Below are 13,910 nucleotides of genomic sequence, written 5' to 3' on the forward strand. Positions count from 1 at the left end.
CTGATTCATGTATTCAATCCCAAGTGGTAAAACAATCTATATCTCCGTTTTAGATATATGTGAAAAATCACAGGAGTACTCCTTTAAGTAATATGACTGAAAAAAGAAAACTGACCCGTTTGGTTTCGGGATGATCTCGGTTTGTCATAGAGAACATTTCCATCACTGTCTCTCTTCAGCCACCTGACAGGTTGATGGCTAGTGGATGGTGCTGCCTCCTGGCCTGGTTGATGGATGGTGGATGGTGCTGCCTCCTGTTCTCCCGGCATCTTATTGATGAAATCTTCCAAGATCTGGAGTTCATAATTTAATTTAGAATGTTCAACAAGCTCATCAAGCTCATTAAGGACCTGTTTGAAATTGGAATTGTCACTCATGATGAACAAGGACAAACAAAACAACACTAAAGGGATAGGGGGGAAGAGCAAAAACAACAGAGAACCAGACAGACTAACAACAATTAACTAGACAAAAGTGGCTCTTAAAAGTGCCTTTGTTTTTGCTTTGTAACGAAGCTGAGGTTTTGAAGTAAATGATGAAGAGACTAGGGAACCTGTTGAGAGAGGGGAAAGATAATAAATTCAGATTTGAAGATCATGCTACATACAACTACATAAATACTAAATAACTGAAAGGTTTAAGAACTTGAGAAAATGTTGGTCTAGTTTGCCCATGCTTTGGGCTGTGGTGGGGAGGTCTGTGGGTGCTTATAATATTAGGCCAGAATACTGTAGGGCTGGGTGTTGCCTGCAAACTCACAATACAATAACTCACTAGGTATGGACTGATCTTGACACTCATGTCTGATATTGATACCAACCATTCAAAATGCCAGTTTGGCTGATAATCAGTGCCATTTTTTAATCTGTTTATGTTATTAATTATACTTTTGTATTAACAAGGAAACACATTTCTTTAACTTTTTCCCTGTGATCCTTTTTATCAAATAGTTCCCTCAGCAGTCATAGTAGTTTAGAACACTAGCTTTTAATTAACACTGATTTAATTTCTTTAATTTAATTTAACTGATTTAATTTACACTGACTAGCATGTGTATAAATGGGCACAAAACACTGGGCAAAGAGCAACGACACACAACAACAAGAAGAATCCCAACGCAGACATACATTACAGCTAACACGGTATGTCTCAGTATGAAAATCTTACATTCCCCTATGATTGTACCTTACATGATAATATGCGACAAAAATGAACTTGAATTCAATTAGCTAACTTTGCTAGCCTGCACATTTGGTGCAGAAAGCTATATTTTTTATGTCTTCTATCATTTCTCGTCATAAAAGGACCACCTTACAAATCTAAAGTTTCTAAACACAATTTATTGTCCTGATCCAACAGTTTTTGATGTGTAAATGTAAGAAGAGTATCCATCTCTATTAATTAACCCTTCTACTTACCGATTGGAAAATCGCAATGGACCTTGGGATCGCCCATACGGTGACGTCAGCGTTATTCATTTAGAGGATTTAATAAAAATAATAATTTTTAAAAAATGCTTAATTGAACACAATCGTAGCATATTAAAATCAACAAACCTCCGATAAAAATACGTTATCCAGCATGCTCTAGATCTTACCTATGAGAAGAAAACGCTTAAACTGCATACTTGCACGCGCATTGGAGCGTTGTTAAACTCACCTTTTAATTACGTTTTACCTGCAGTTGAGCGTTGCTTTGGTCAAACTCACCTCTGAATGCCGTTTTACCTGCAGTTCAGTGTTGTTAAACTCACCGCTGAATGTGGTTGCACACCATGTGCGTTGTTAAACTCACCGCTGATGAACGCGCTAAACTTTTGAGGGCACTTTGATATCAGATTGCGAGGGTTTTTAAACATCAAACACCAGTTGGAGGGCCAGATAAAAATTATCTGGCTGCCGCCATTTTAATCGCCCTGGCATAGATCATTTTGGTAGCCTATTCCTTTTTATTTTTATTTATTGTTGTCTCGACCCACAAGGCAGACGGTGTGGTGATCGACCCAAGACGTCAAATTTCAACGCTGTTGAGTTCTATAGAAGTCTATGGGACTGCCCCGCACGTTGAAAAATGAAGCCGAAGGTATACCCAGTGCGTCAAAAAAGTGACGCCAGGGTCCCTTGGCCATGCGTCAGACATTTGACGAGTAGGGAGTGAGACTGTGTTGCAGAATCCATCAGTTTCATAGAGTTCAAAACAGCAAAAAAACTCTTCACTCCTTTTTCACGAAAAAGTCAAGCACTGTAAGTAAATTGTCATGTGGTATCTGAATTGTGTTGCACAATGATGAATAACTCTGCCTATTTCTCTTGTTGAATAATTAACAAGTTTTGCTGTAAATTGAAAATATTCACTATACCCGCACAAACGTGCACTTTTTTTAATTGTAACTTTTATTTTCACAGATATGTTATCAAAGCCCTTCAAATTAGAATAAACATGGTGATTGTTAATTCTGAATTTGTATGTTCATGCATTAACAGCCACGATCTGCTTGAATCAGGCAATAACATGTGTAGACTATGATGTTTACCATAATTCGGTAACACTTTACAATTAGATAAAAAAATTTGTAGACAAACTTTAAGTTCTCTTGAAAAAGCCTAACTAGAAAGTTTGAAGTATTTTTAAAAGCTTGACGTTTGAAGGTTTTCAATTGGAAAGTTTTAGTTTAGTAAGACAAACTTTAGGCTATTAAGGAAATGTTATTTTGCCAAAAGAAGAACTTTTATTTTAAGTAAATGTTATTTTTAAATCAGCCGACTTCAGTTTGATATTTAACCATATTATCATGCTTAACAGTAACACTTATAATTTGAATAATTGTAATGCGATGATCAGATATCTAAATCAGAGAATATCATATGTTTGGGCGGTTGACGGGTGGATTATTTATTTTTAACAGTGGATTCGGGGGACTCAAAGTGCACCAGATTAATGAATTTATCTTTAAAATGTACAAAATTTTCTTACGGGGGGGCATGCCCCCGGACCCCCCTAGAAGTACCGAGATCCACCTACAAAAATACTGTGGGAAACACAGTAGGCTAAATGATGGTCTATGAAAAATAAAAATGTTATTATCTAATTAAAATACATGATCAGGATTTTACCACCTCCGCCTCGTTTTAAGCCAGGAAAAACCCTGCGTGTGAAATATAAAGTACTGAACGTCTGCATTTCTTTCTTTCTGTTTTTTTGCTTTAAAAATAAATAGCATATTAAGCCAATTAACCTGTCAACAAAAGTCTGAAAAAAAAAATGGTATTACACTTGACATTCTGTCCCCCTCACTTTTGAAATGATGGCTACGCCCCTGGCGCCAGGCATTACGTCATCACATTGGAAAGGTCAAGTGGAAGTACCAACCCATTGTTTTAAACATTCAGGATACGCACACGAAAGGACCATTTTAAACAATAAACTGACACAAATACATAAATATGTCATTCAACATACAGTAAAATTTGTACAGTAAAACCTTCTCCACACTTGTAAACAATGGGGCGGTACTTCCACTTGACCTTTCCAACGTAATGACGTAATGCCTGGCGCGTTGAACAACACAAGACGAACAATTGTGGATTTTATTGATTAATATAAATAATAAATTTTTATAAATTTGTATTGATATATTATGTTTCCACTGAAGAAAGAAAGACATGAATATCTTGGATGGCATTGGGTTGAGTAAATTATCAGGAAATTTTCATTTTGAGGTGAACTAATCCTTTAAGTCCCACCTCTGTCAGCACTTAAGAACCAGTCTTAGACTTTACTGATAGTTGATTTTAGCTGCTTTATAAAAGTCTTCTACTCTTAGAGAAGTCCTACTTTTTACTAAGAAATTTTTGACACTTAAGTCAAAGCTCAAGACTATTCTTAAGTTTTATACATACGGGCCCAGATCTGAACATGCTGGACGTTATGAAGCAGAACTCATCAGAAGCGAAAGTTCAGGAACCAGGCAAAGCTTGAACTGAATCAGCATGTGCGACAGCACAAAAATCACCAGAAAAATAAGCAACTTTGGCAACACCATAAAACCATTCAGTGTGACTGTCAGCGGTGAGTCATTCAGTGTCATTTACCCTGAAGTATTGTTAAATACTTAATAGAATAGAATATTATAAATATGTGATTTTTCTATAGCCTATGGACATTGGACAGTTATATATAACAGTTTGATGAAGGAAACAGAATGACATCCAAAAGATAATGTGGTCAAAGGTAGGACTTAGTGATGTTGAAACGGAGCTCTGGTTTGCCAACACTTTTGCAACTGTATAGTGAAAACTTAACTTTGAGGCCATCTAGTGACCAAGACAATTAATATTATCCTTTTGATCTCCACTGCCATCCATTTATTTGTCACTTACAATGTTTTCTTATTTTCTTTATGTTTTACATTGCTTTGCACTATTTTTATTTCTTGTTTTAACTGTACACTGCAACACTGCAAAATATATATATTTTTTGTAAATACAACTGTAGAAGTATTTGCCATTGCAACATAATAAAACTGAATCTTAAAACTCAGTTGCAACCTTAGTGCTTTGTAGCTCTTATTTTAGGCTTTGGCTGTTCATTTTTTGGGGTCCTGTGCTGATTTTGAAGAGTCTTTTTAATTTCACAAAAATCTCAAGTTGTAAAGGACCTGCCTCCAGTAATTTCTGGGTTTTGTGAAAAGGGTCCATCAGAATAATAGTATCCAGCTAGAGTATAGTCTAGGTATGACATCACTTTGTAGGCCAAAACGCGGAAGCAAGTTGAATTTTAGCACTTCCGGTTCCATCGTCCTGAACTCAATAGGTTTTTTGATTGGTGTTTTGGTTAAATTGCTGAAATAAAATCTGTGGTGAACACAAGCTCAAGACACTTTCACGTTCTATTCTACGCCATAAAATACATCAGTATTACTCGAATTGTGATTGTTTAAGCTGATACGTGTCTTGAAAAAGGTGGTTGCTAACAAGTGGCTAAATGGGACTACAGGACTACAGAAAACTGAAAGTGATGGTGACGTTAAAGTCATGGGGCCCTGGTGTAGTTCGTTTATAGTCTAGCTTTAGCTTTTTACTTCTGGCAACTTCATTTAGGCTTCAAAATTCATAAAAGTTGTGTTCATCTTGGACAAAACATGTAAGGATTACACTTTTGTTGATCACAGAGCTTGTTTTCTTTATTTTATTTTTTTTATAATCCAAAAGCATCCCTGCACCACTCTATAATAGTATTTTTTTATTTATTTTTTTGCCAACCAAAGATATAGAAAAGTTCAATACACAAGCCTATTCAGACAGGACTAGTTTTCAAAACAACATTTTTAAATGTCGTAACTCATTTAAAACAATAGGTGACATGCCAGAGTTCTTAAGTCAAGTCAAGTCAAGTCACCTTTATTTATATATGTTCTAAACAGAAATGAAGATGCTACAATCTTTGCGGAAATCAAGACAAAGATAAAAATGAATACAGGTTCTGTCAATAAAAGATACCAAATACAGAAATAGAAGGACCATCCCCAAACAATGAGGCACAGATGATAGCAAAAAGTCAAAATAATAACCCAAAACATCTTGAAACAGCTGGTAGCATGTTAATACCACTAAATTTAGCAGCCCCATCGCAAACCACTCTTAAACTAAAACAGAAAAAACTAGCTGTGTTAAGCAAGACAACTGGAACAGACTCGCTCTCCCAGTTTAAATCTAGATTAAAGACGCATCTCTTTAGCCAAGCATTCATAAAATGCATCTCATAACCTTATACTCCAGTTACATTAGATCAAATGCACATGATTATCCTTGCTTAAAGCGATAGTTCACCCAAAAATGAAATTTCTGTCATTAATTACTCGCCCTCATGTCATTCCAAACCTGTAAAGCCAGCGTTTTTCGACGCGTCTTTGTGTTCATACCCAAGCAATTTTCAAATTCACTCCCTGACAGTAGAAGGCGCTTATTGAAACACACACTGTAAAAAAAAATCCTAATTTTACAGAAAATAACTGTGATTTTTTGACGATCATTTTCTTTCATTTTAAATTATACTCAAAACACTGTAAAATTACAAATAATATCTGTAAAATAAAAATTCAGCTGTTATTTTAGGTATTGTGACATTAATGACAAATTACAGTAATTCACATTTTTTATACAGAAAATTGATTGTATTTTTCATACAGTATTTTTTCTGTTTTCTTAAATTACATAAAAATGTATGTAAAATTACAAATATAATCTGTAATTTAACAGAAACAAAACAGTTAAATGATAAAATGGTCAAATGACTGTCAGCTCCCCAAAAAACTGTAAAACATCCTAAATTAAATAAACTGAAAAACACTGTTATTTTACAGGTATTTCCTGAATAATCACGATCATATACCTTCATTGTAAAAAAAAATCGTAAAAAAATGGTCAAATGACTGGCAGCTGCGGCTGCCAAACAAAAACTATAAAATTAAAGTAAAATATGCTAATTTAAATAAACCGAAAAAACACTGTTATTTTACAGGTATTTCCTGCATTATTATGATCAAATACCTTAATTGTAAAAAAATCGTAAAAAAAGGGTCAAATGACTGGCAGCTGCGGCTGCCAAACAAAAACCATAAAATTAAAGCAAAATATGCTAATTTAAATAAAGTGTAAAAAACTTTAAAATAAATTTGATGTCACCATGATTGGGATCAGTGTCTGCTTTAGTTGGGCTCATGACCCTTGAGATTTAACTTATGCTTTTCTTTGGCTGCTTTAATTGTGTATTTGATACACGTTTGTTATAAATGCTGAAGAAAATATCATATGATCTCGATCGTTAATTGATGATGTTATAGTCATCATATGATGATCTGATTCACTGATATGACAGTCAAATCTCTGTATATGATAACTTAGATTACAGAGTATGTAGGTGGAATTTAGCTTTATACAAAGTATTTAATTAATGTCATAATTTTTTACATGACCCTTGAATATTGTGGTATCAGTATTATAACAACCTGCATTTAAAAAAAATAAAATATATACTACACAAAAGTTTTTTAGTTTTTTTTTAGTTTTATAGAGACATCAAGAATCAACATATGAATCTCAACAATGGTGACAACCGAAAAAGTTTTTTTTTCATTGTCACCATTGTTGTGATTCATACGCTGATTCTTGATGTCTGAGTGAGTCTATATGTTCCTGTCAAATATTTTCTGTATAATGACTTCATAAAATCTGAGTATCACAGCACTGGAGAATGTTTTATAGAAGCTTTGTCATGCAAAATGAATAACTAATATTTAATGACAAAATCAGATATTATACTTCAGATGGTATCAATGGAGCTGGACTCTACATGATGACTATTCTCACTACAAAGTGACCAGCATTATCTGATCTGAGTTTCTCTTAGACTCTTACCATAACAAATATGCATCAGAGACACACAGTTAATGCAGCCAGAGAAACATTAAAGTTCATGACTAAAAGTTCAAGAGCCCAACTAAAGCAAATACTGATCTCCATCATGGTGACATCAAACTTTATTCTTTTCAATAAAGCTTCAACTTCTAAACCTCTGTTAATTCTCAATAATAATTTTAGTATGAAAGAAATAAAGTCTGGATTGTAATAAGTGAAGATGCTGCGATCCTGAAAGATCTGGTAGTGTTTAATGTTCTGTTGGGGTTTAAAGTGTTTCTGTATGGTGTGTTTCGTGTGTCACCATTGAGTTGAAGCGTAGAGCCTGAGCTCCAGTCCAGGATGAGCAAATAAACACTGTTGAAATGCTGCATGTTTCTTTATTTAACTGACAGTAACTGTGTAGTTGCTGATGTAGTGACGTATATAGTCAAAGCAAATCATGCATGTAATTAACTGCATGTTTTTCGGTAAATAAATCAGAAAATAAATGTGAAATAACTGTTTTAACTGTGTGTTTCTGTTAAAAAAGATTAATGAAGATTTCTGTAAAAGTATTTTGCACTTATTTAAATTAAGATATTTTACATTCATTTTATGGTTTTTGTATGGCAGCCGTTGCTGACAGTCATTTGACTGTTTTTTATGGGATTTTTTTACAATGAAGGTGTTTGATCGTAATAATTCAGGAAATAGTTGTAAAATAACAGTGTTTTTCTGTAAAAAAAATTAAGGAAAATTTCTGTAAAAGTTTTTTGCATTTCATTTAAATTACGATATTTTACTTTATTTTTACGGTTTTTGTTTGGCAGCCGCAGCTGCCAGTCATTGACCGTTTTTTTACGATTTTTTTTTTTACAGTGTGGCCAGATTAGCAAAGCCACGATACAGATCTCAAGATGCTAGAGTTTTGCCCACGGTCCGAACACACAACGTTTCTGCAACAAGCGTCGACTGACAAATCCGAATAGAAATGAAGCTCTGAAACATTATGAGTAATCATCTTCTTCAGGGCTGCTTTCAGGATTGCTTCTTTGTCAGTGAACTTTAGAAAACTAACAAAAATGCTGTATTCGGATTGTTAGATGCGAAAGTCTGGGATAAGCCCTCGCATTATCTAGAGCAGGAAAGTCTGCACTGCAGGCAGATCTAACCACTTCAGAATCATGTCTCGAAGGTTTGTAGAGAGTGAGCTTGAGTCTTCAGCTTTCTCTGGCAGTCCCAGTATCTTAAGATTATTACAACAACCTCTGTTTTCAAGATCGTCTCCCTTTGACTGCAGCTGGTGCAACATTATCTTCAAGTTGGCCAGCTGTCCATCAGTGGATGCTGCCGAGTTGGACGCGATCCTCCGTTCTTCTTGTTTAACCTTTTACGAATGAGTCGAGCCAAAAATAGCTAAATCTTTGTCAGAACGTGTTTCTGGCACAGTTATATGTCTGTTTAGCAGCAAAAAAGAATTCGACAGAAAAAACTATTGGAAGTTTGAGGAAGTTCAAGCAGCCATCTCCATCTGGGTCACGTGACACAACCCGTTCTCAAAAAGTCTTATGAAATTGCACATACAAACCAGCCAAAAACCATACCGTATATACCGAACCGAAAAACCGAGATACACCACCCCAGCACGCATTGTGTATTATCGTGTAATTTATATGCGAAAATGGTTTTTTACGTGCATATGATACGCAGTTTTTGCGTGCATTTGATACGCCATTTATTGCGTGTAATAGCCTACACACGCACCCCACACGACTAAACCTACCCATGCGTATCATATGCACGTACCCTACCACTACTAAACCTACCCTAAACCTACCCATGCATGCGTATCATATGCACGTAAAAACTCATTTTGGCGTATACATTGCGCGATAAACACCATGCGTGCTATAGAGGCGCATTTAGTGTGAATGGGTTGCAGCTAGTCACCTAATGTCAAGCGGAATCGCGGAGCGCGAGTGAACGTGATCATCTCTTCCTCAGTTAAAGAATAAACATGAATGGACACCTGGAGATATGTTGACAGATACAGTATACTTACTGAAACGCATCATAACTTAATCAATCAGTGTTTTAACAGTGGGAAGACGTGATATTTTTGTCTTTAGATCGCTAGCCTCAAGGTTTGCTTTGTTTGTTTCCAAACGTAATGAGTTCAGTTTTGTCTTAAATTGTTTAGCTGAAGAAATTTTGGCACATCCATTGGTTACCTTTGCACGGGGCATTTGCACAGCGAGTCAATTGAGCTGTGTTACAGTAGGTCAGGGATGGGCAACTCCGGTCCTCGAGGGCCACTTTCCTGCAGAGTTTAGCTCCAACCCTGACAAAAAATATTTTTTAGTAATCCTGACAACATTGATTCTTGTTCAGGTGTGTTTAATTAGGGTTGGAGCTAAACTCTGCAGGACAGTGGCCCTCGAGGACAGGAGTTGCCCATCCCTGCAGTAGGTGATAGATCTAAGTAGATCTGGTGTCATCTAAGTAGCCTACACCTTAAAAATGCTGGGTTTCAACTCATGTTTGGGTAAAAAAACCCAACCATTGGATTACATTTAAAAATATATATATTTATTTATTACATTAGGCCTATAATTTTTTTTAAATTGTTTACTTTTTGTCATGTGACTCCTGGGCTTTTTGTCTGTTTTTGTCGTTATCCGCGTATTAACCGTTAACTGATAAGATTATAATATTGAATTGGAATTAAATGAAAATAAAATTGACGAGTGTATGTGACCCGTTAAAAATGCCACACACACAAAAAAAAACACACAAAAAAAAAAGTTCACGGGTTTATAAGCTATTGACGTGCAAACAGCAGCATACAGACCAGATCAACAAAATAACCTTACATTTTCACTCACCTGCAGCATTTCAGACAGTGACAACAGAGAAAAACATAAAACGCGGCAGAAAACACCCTCTCCGATGGCACAGATATCCCGGGAATACAGAGATAACGTCTTGTTATCTTCCGTAACAGAGATAACGTCTCGTTATCTTCCCAAAGCTAGAGTGGCCAGCTTTGGGAAGCGCCTTTCATTTGCTTGCTTCGCCAGTGATATTACATTGTACTTGTAGCCTACTACTGCTGTATTTTAATACCGCGTAGCATATTTTGCAAGTAACTTCGTCGCTCTTTCTGTCGAAATGGTCCCACACAGTAGGCCTACTTCTTTTCGCTCGCTTCATTTTGCTTGCTCAGCGAAATATGTCTGTGTGGTTGTGCGTGTCGACGCGCCCCGTGAGTTAACAAATATAGGCTATATAGTATTTCTTTATAGTATTTCTTAACCATGCAGCAAACTAAAAAAGAAAACCTTAAAAAAAAAAACCTTTAACTTTTAAACCGTTTAACTGGTATTAATCGGTTCAAATTTTTACTTTCGGTTAACGGTTAAACGGTCAATATGAACATCCCTGTATACTGTATTGTTTCTTATTTTTGTCTTTTTTTTATGTAGGCTAGTTGTTTATTGATTGTAACACTCTTTGAGTGCTATATAAAATAAACATATTATTTTTATTATTTAATTACAATTTTAAACCAACGGTTGGGTTTGTCCATATTTGACCCAAACATGAGTTGAAACAACTCTAAAATTTGTCTTTTGTCTTTTCAACTTCTAAACTCCAAACTCTAAGTGTATGATAAGCAACTTGGTTCTTTCTCATTATTTGGCTCAGTGGGAGCATACAGTATGAACACGAGTGATGCAAGAATTGCATCTTGGACGTCCACTCAGACTTATGATCAACGTCAGCTTTGTTCACATAGTCCTTTCTAACTACGACATGGGTCATCATAGACATCATATAGAGACTAGATGCCCTATTGGCCGCTGGGCAGTGAGAAATGCGGCCGCCATCTTAAACCGGTCATACTCCTATTTGCGTTGCATAGCAGCAGTAGATGCCAGAGCACTGTGCAGCATATTCCTGCTCAAATCAGCGGACCATCACTCGGGGATTACTTTACACAAGTAAGATTTAACATTTAACATTACCGTACTATTAGTTGTATTTTGTGAACAAAATATTCAATGTGTCCTGTATCGTAGCTACGTGTATGACCTTTGCAGCAAAAAAACCCGCATGAAAATCAGTTCGGTATTCAGTGTGATATGATTAATTTAATGCGCTGACAGCTCATTGCACCTGCCAAACAGATTACACTGAGCGGAGCGGGTGACCTCTTTAAGATGGCGGCACCGCGGCTCGTCCGCGCCAGTAGGCAGTAGCGGTCAATAGGGCGTCTATCTATATGATGTCTATGTGGGTCATGACCAAGCGACAACATTCTAATCTGAAAAATGAAGCCTACCCGGAAGTGCGAAAAACTGCAATACATCGAAAATCCGCTAGGGGCAGGTCCCAAAAGGGAGCAAATGTCCATAGACCACAAGTTAAAATGTCCGTTTTCACAGGATAAATTCATGTTTTTACAGGTTGGTTCCATGGACTTTTATTGTATTTTTCGATAGGTTCCGAGTGCCTGACAACTGTGAGGGGGGTGAATTTTTTTCTAACTCGTTAGTTTAGATCGTATTTAGATATAAAATGTATGACAAATAAGGGCGTGGTTAACTTTGATTGACAGCTTGGTTGACAGCTGATAACGGGCTGCGCCAAGTGGAATTCCTGAAATTTGACGTCTCGGCCATGATCTAACACAACATCATACCACCTCTGTATCCTTTCTGAAAAGATTTTCAAAGATGGCGCCGCCCATACCCCCCATAAACGGCCTCAAAACCGTTCTTCAGAAAGTCTATGGGTGACGTCACAGACGCTGTAAGAAAACAATGAATCACAGGGTAAAGAGTGAGAGATAAGCAGTGAAATCAACACATCTGTCATCAGTAAGTTAATAAGATTCAGATTAAAAGTAATTTTTGATTAATGATGATGAATTTGCTATAAATTTATGGAAGCTTATGTGTAGCAATATTCAATTTGAAATGCAATATGCAAAATGATAATGCAATAATGTAAAATGACAATGCAATATGTAAAATGGCAATGCATTTCTGTATTTAAATTGACATTTTCCATTACATTTGTGCAACTTTTGGTGCAAAATGAAAATGATAATTCAATTATATAATTTACATTTGCCATTTCATACATATGTTTTAATATGTAAATTGAATACATATTTTAACGCTTTATAAGTTGCTATATTAAAATTAAAATGTATTAAAGAAATTATTAGATCTGTTTAAAATGTTCAAGCAAAAACTGTAGCAAAATGATCATTTAAATGTTATGTTTCTTAATTGCATTTACACTCACAGTTAAAGGGTTAGTTCACCCAAAAATGAAAATTAAGTCATTAATTACTCACCCCCATGCTGTACCAACCCCGTAAGACCTTCGTTCATCTTCGGAACACAAATGAAGATATTTTTGATTAAATCTGAGAGGTGGATCACTGCTACATAGGCTGCCAGAGGGAATGAAACTTGACGGCCCAGAAAGTCATTAAAGAAAATGTTTAAATATTCCATGTGCCTACAGTGGCTCAACTATAAGTTTATCAAGCGACGAGACTACTTTTTTCCCGAAAAAAAAACATAAATAACGACTTTATTCGACCATTCCTTTTCTTCCTTGTGGGCCGGAGACGAGAGTTCAAGAGATTTCCACGACGCATGCGCGAGAACTGAACAAGACGTATTAGAAGAAGAACGTCCTCTTCTCAGTTCTCGCGCATGCGTCGTGGAAATCTCTTGAACTCTCGTCTGAAGGCCCACAAGGAAGAAAAGGAATAGTCGAATAAAGTCGTTATTTTTGTTTTTTTTCCCGCACAAAAAGTAGTCTTGTCGCTTGATAAACTTATAGTTGAGCCACTGTAGTCACATGGAATATTTAAACATTTTCTTCAATGACTTTCTGGGCCGTCAAGTTTCATTCCCTCTGGCAGCCTATGTAGCAGTGATCCACCTCTCAGATTTAATCAAAAATATCTTCATTTGTGTTCCGAAGATGAACGAAGGTCTTACGGGGTTGGTACAGCATGGGGGTGAGTAATTAATGACTTAATTTTCATTTTTGGGTGAACTAACCCTTTAAGACACTTGCGATTGCATTTTCATTAAATGTCCCGCAATGAATGTAGCAAAATTCAATGTGCAAATTGAAAATGCATTCCGAGCCGATCACGACCCTGCCCCGCCTCCTCCCTCCCGCTCGCTCTTGTCAATCACTGCATCAAGGCGGGGCTCGGCAACATTTTGAGGTGTTGGAAGGAAACATGGCGGCGGCAGAGCTGATACGAGCGTAAATTTACTGGCAGATGAAGGGGAGCGTGAACAGAGAAATTGTAGTGTTTCCAAAGATTATTACGCGGCGTCTACAGGTGATAGAACCAGTGCGTTGTTGGACCGTCTGGGAGAATGTTCTGCCTTATCACCCGTTTGATGTCAACATTATGCTGCGCTGTTGTTGTCTGATGCTGGACTCTGTTAATGATTGTTTCGTTTTGTATTA

General features: G+C 36.4%; 1 protein-coding gene and 1 long non-coding RNA gene across 2 annotated transcripts in view; one reads left to right on the top strand and one right to left on the bottom strand.

Moving 5' to 3' along the window:
* Window positions 1-13,910, top strand: part of LOC143735396 (uncharacterized) — a 271,580-nt gene that overhangs the window by 173,342 nt on the left and 84,328 nt on the right. The gene's annotated exons all lie outside the window — the stretch shown is intronic.
* LOC143734673 (uncharacterized) overlaps window positions 1-13,910 on the bottom strand; it is a 35,905-nt gene that overhangs the window by 6,669 nt on the left and 15,326 nt on the right. The window contains exon 6 of the mRNA XM_077225229.1: window positions 116-12,210. Within this exon, the coding sequence (XP_077081344.1) occupies window positions 116-377 (262 nt within the window). The 5' untranslated portion in view covers window positions 378-12,210. The remainder of the gene's footprint in view (window positions 1-115; window positions 12,211-13,910) is intronic.

The sequence above is a fragment of the Siphateles boraxobius genome, unplaced genomic scaffold (assembly GCF_051911475.1).
Source record: "Siphateles boraxobius isolate OS27281-9 unplaced genomic scaffold, OSU_SipBor_1 13, whole genome shotgun sequence".
NCBI lineage: Eukaryota > Metazoa > Chordata > Actinopteri > Cypriniformes > Leuciscidae > Siphateles > Siphateles boraxobius.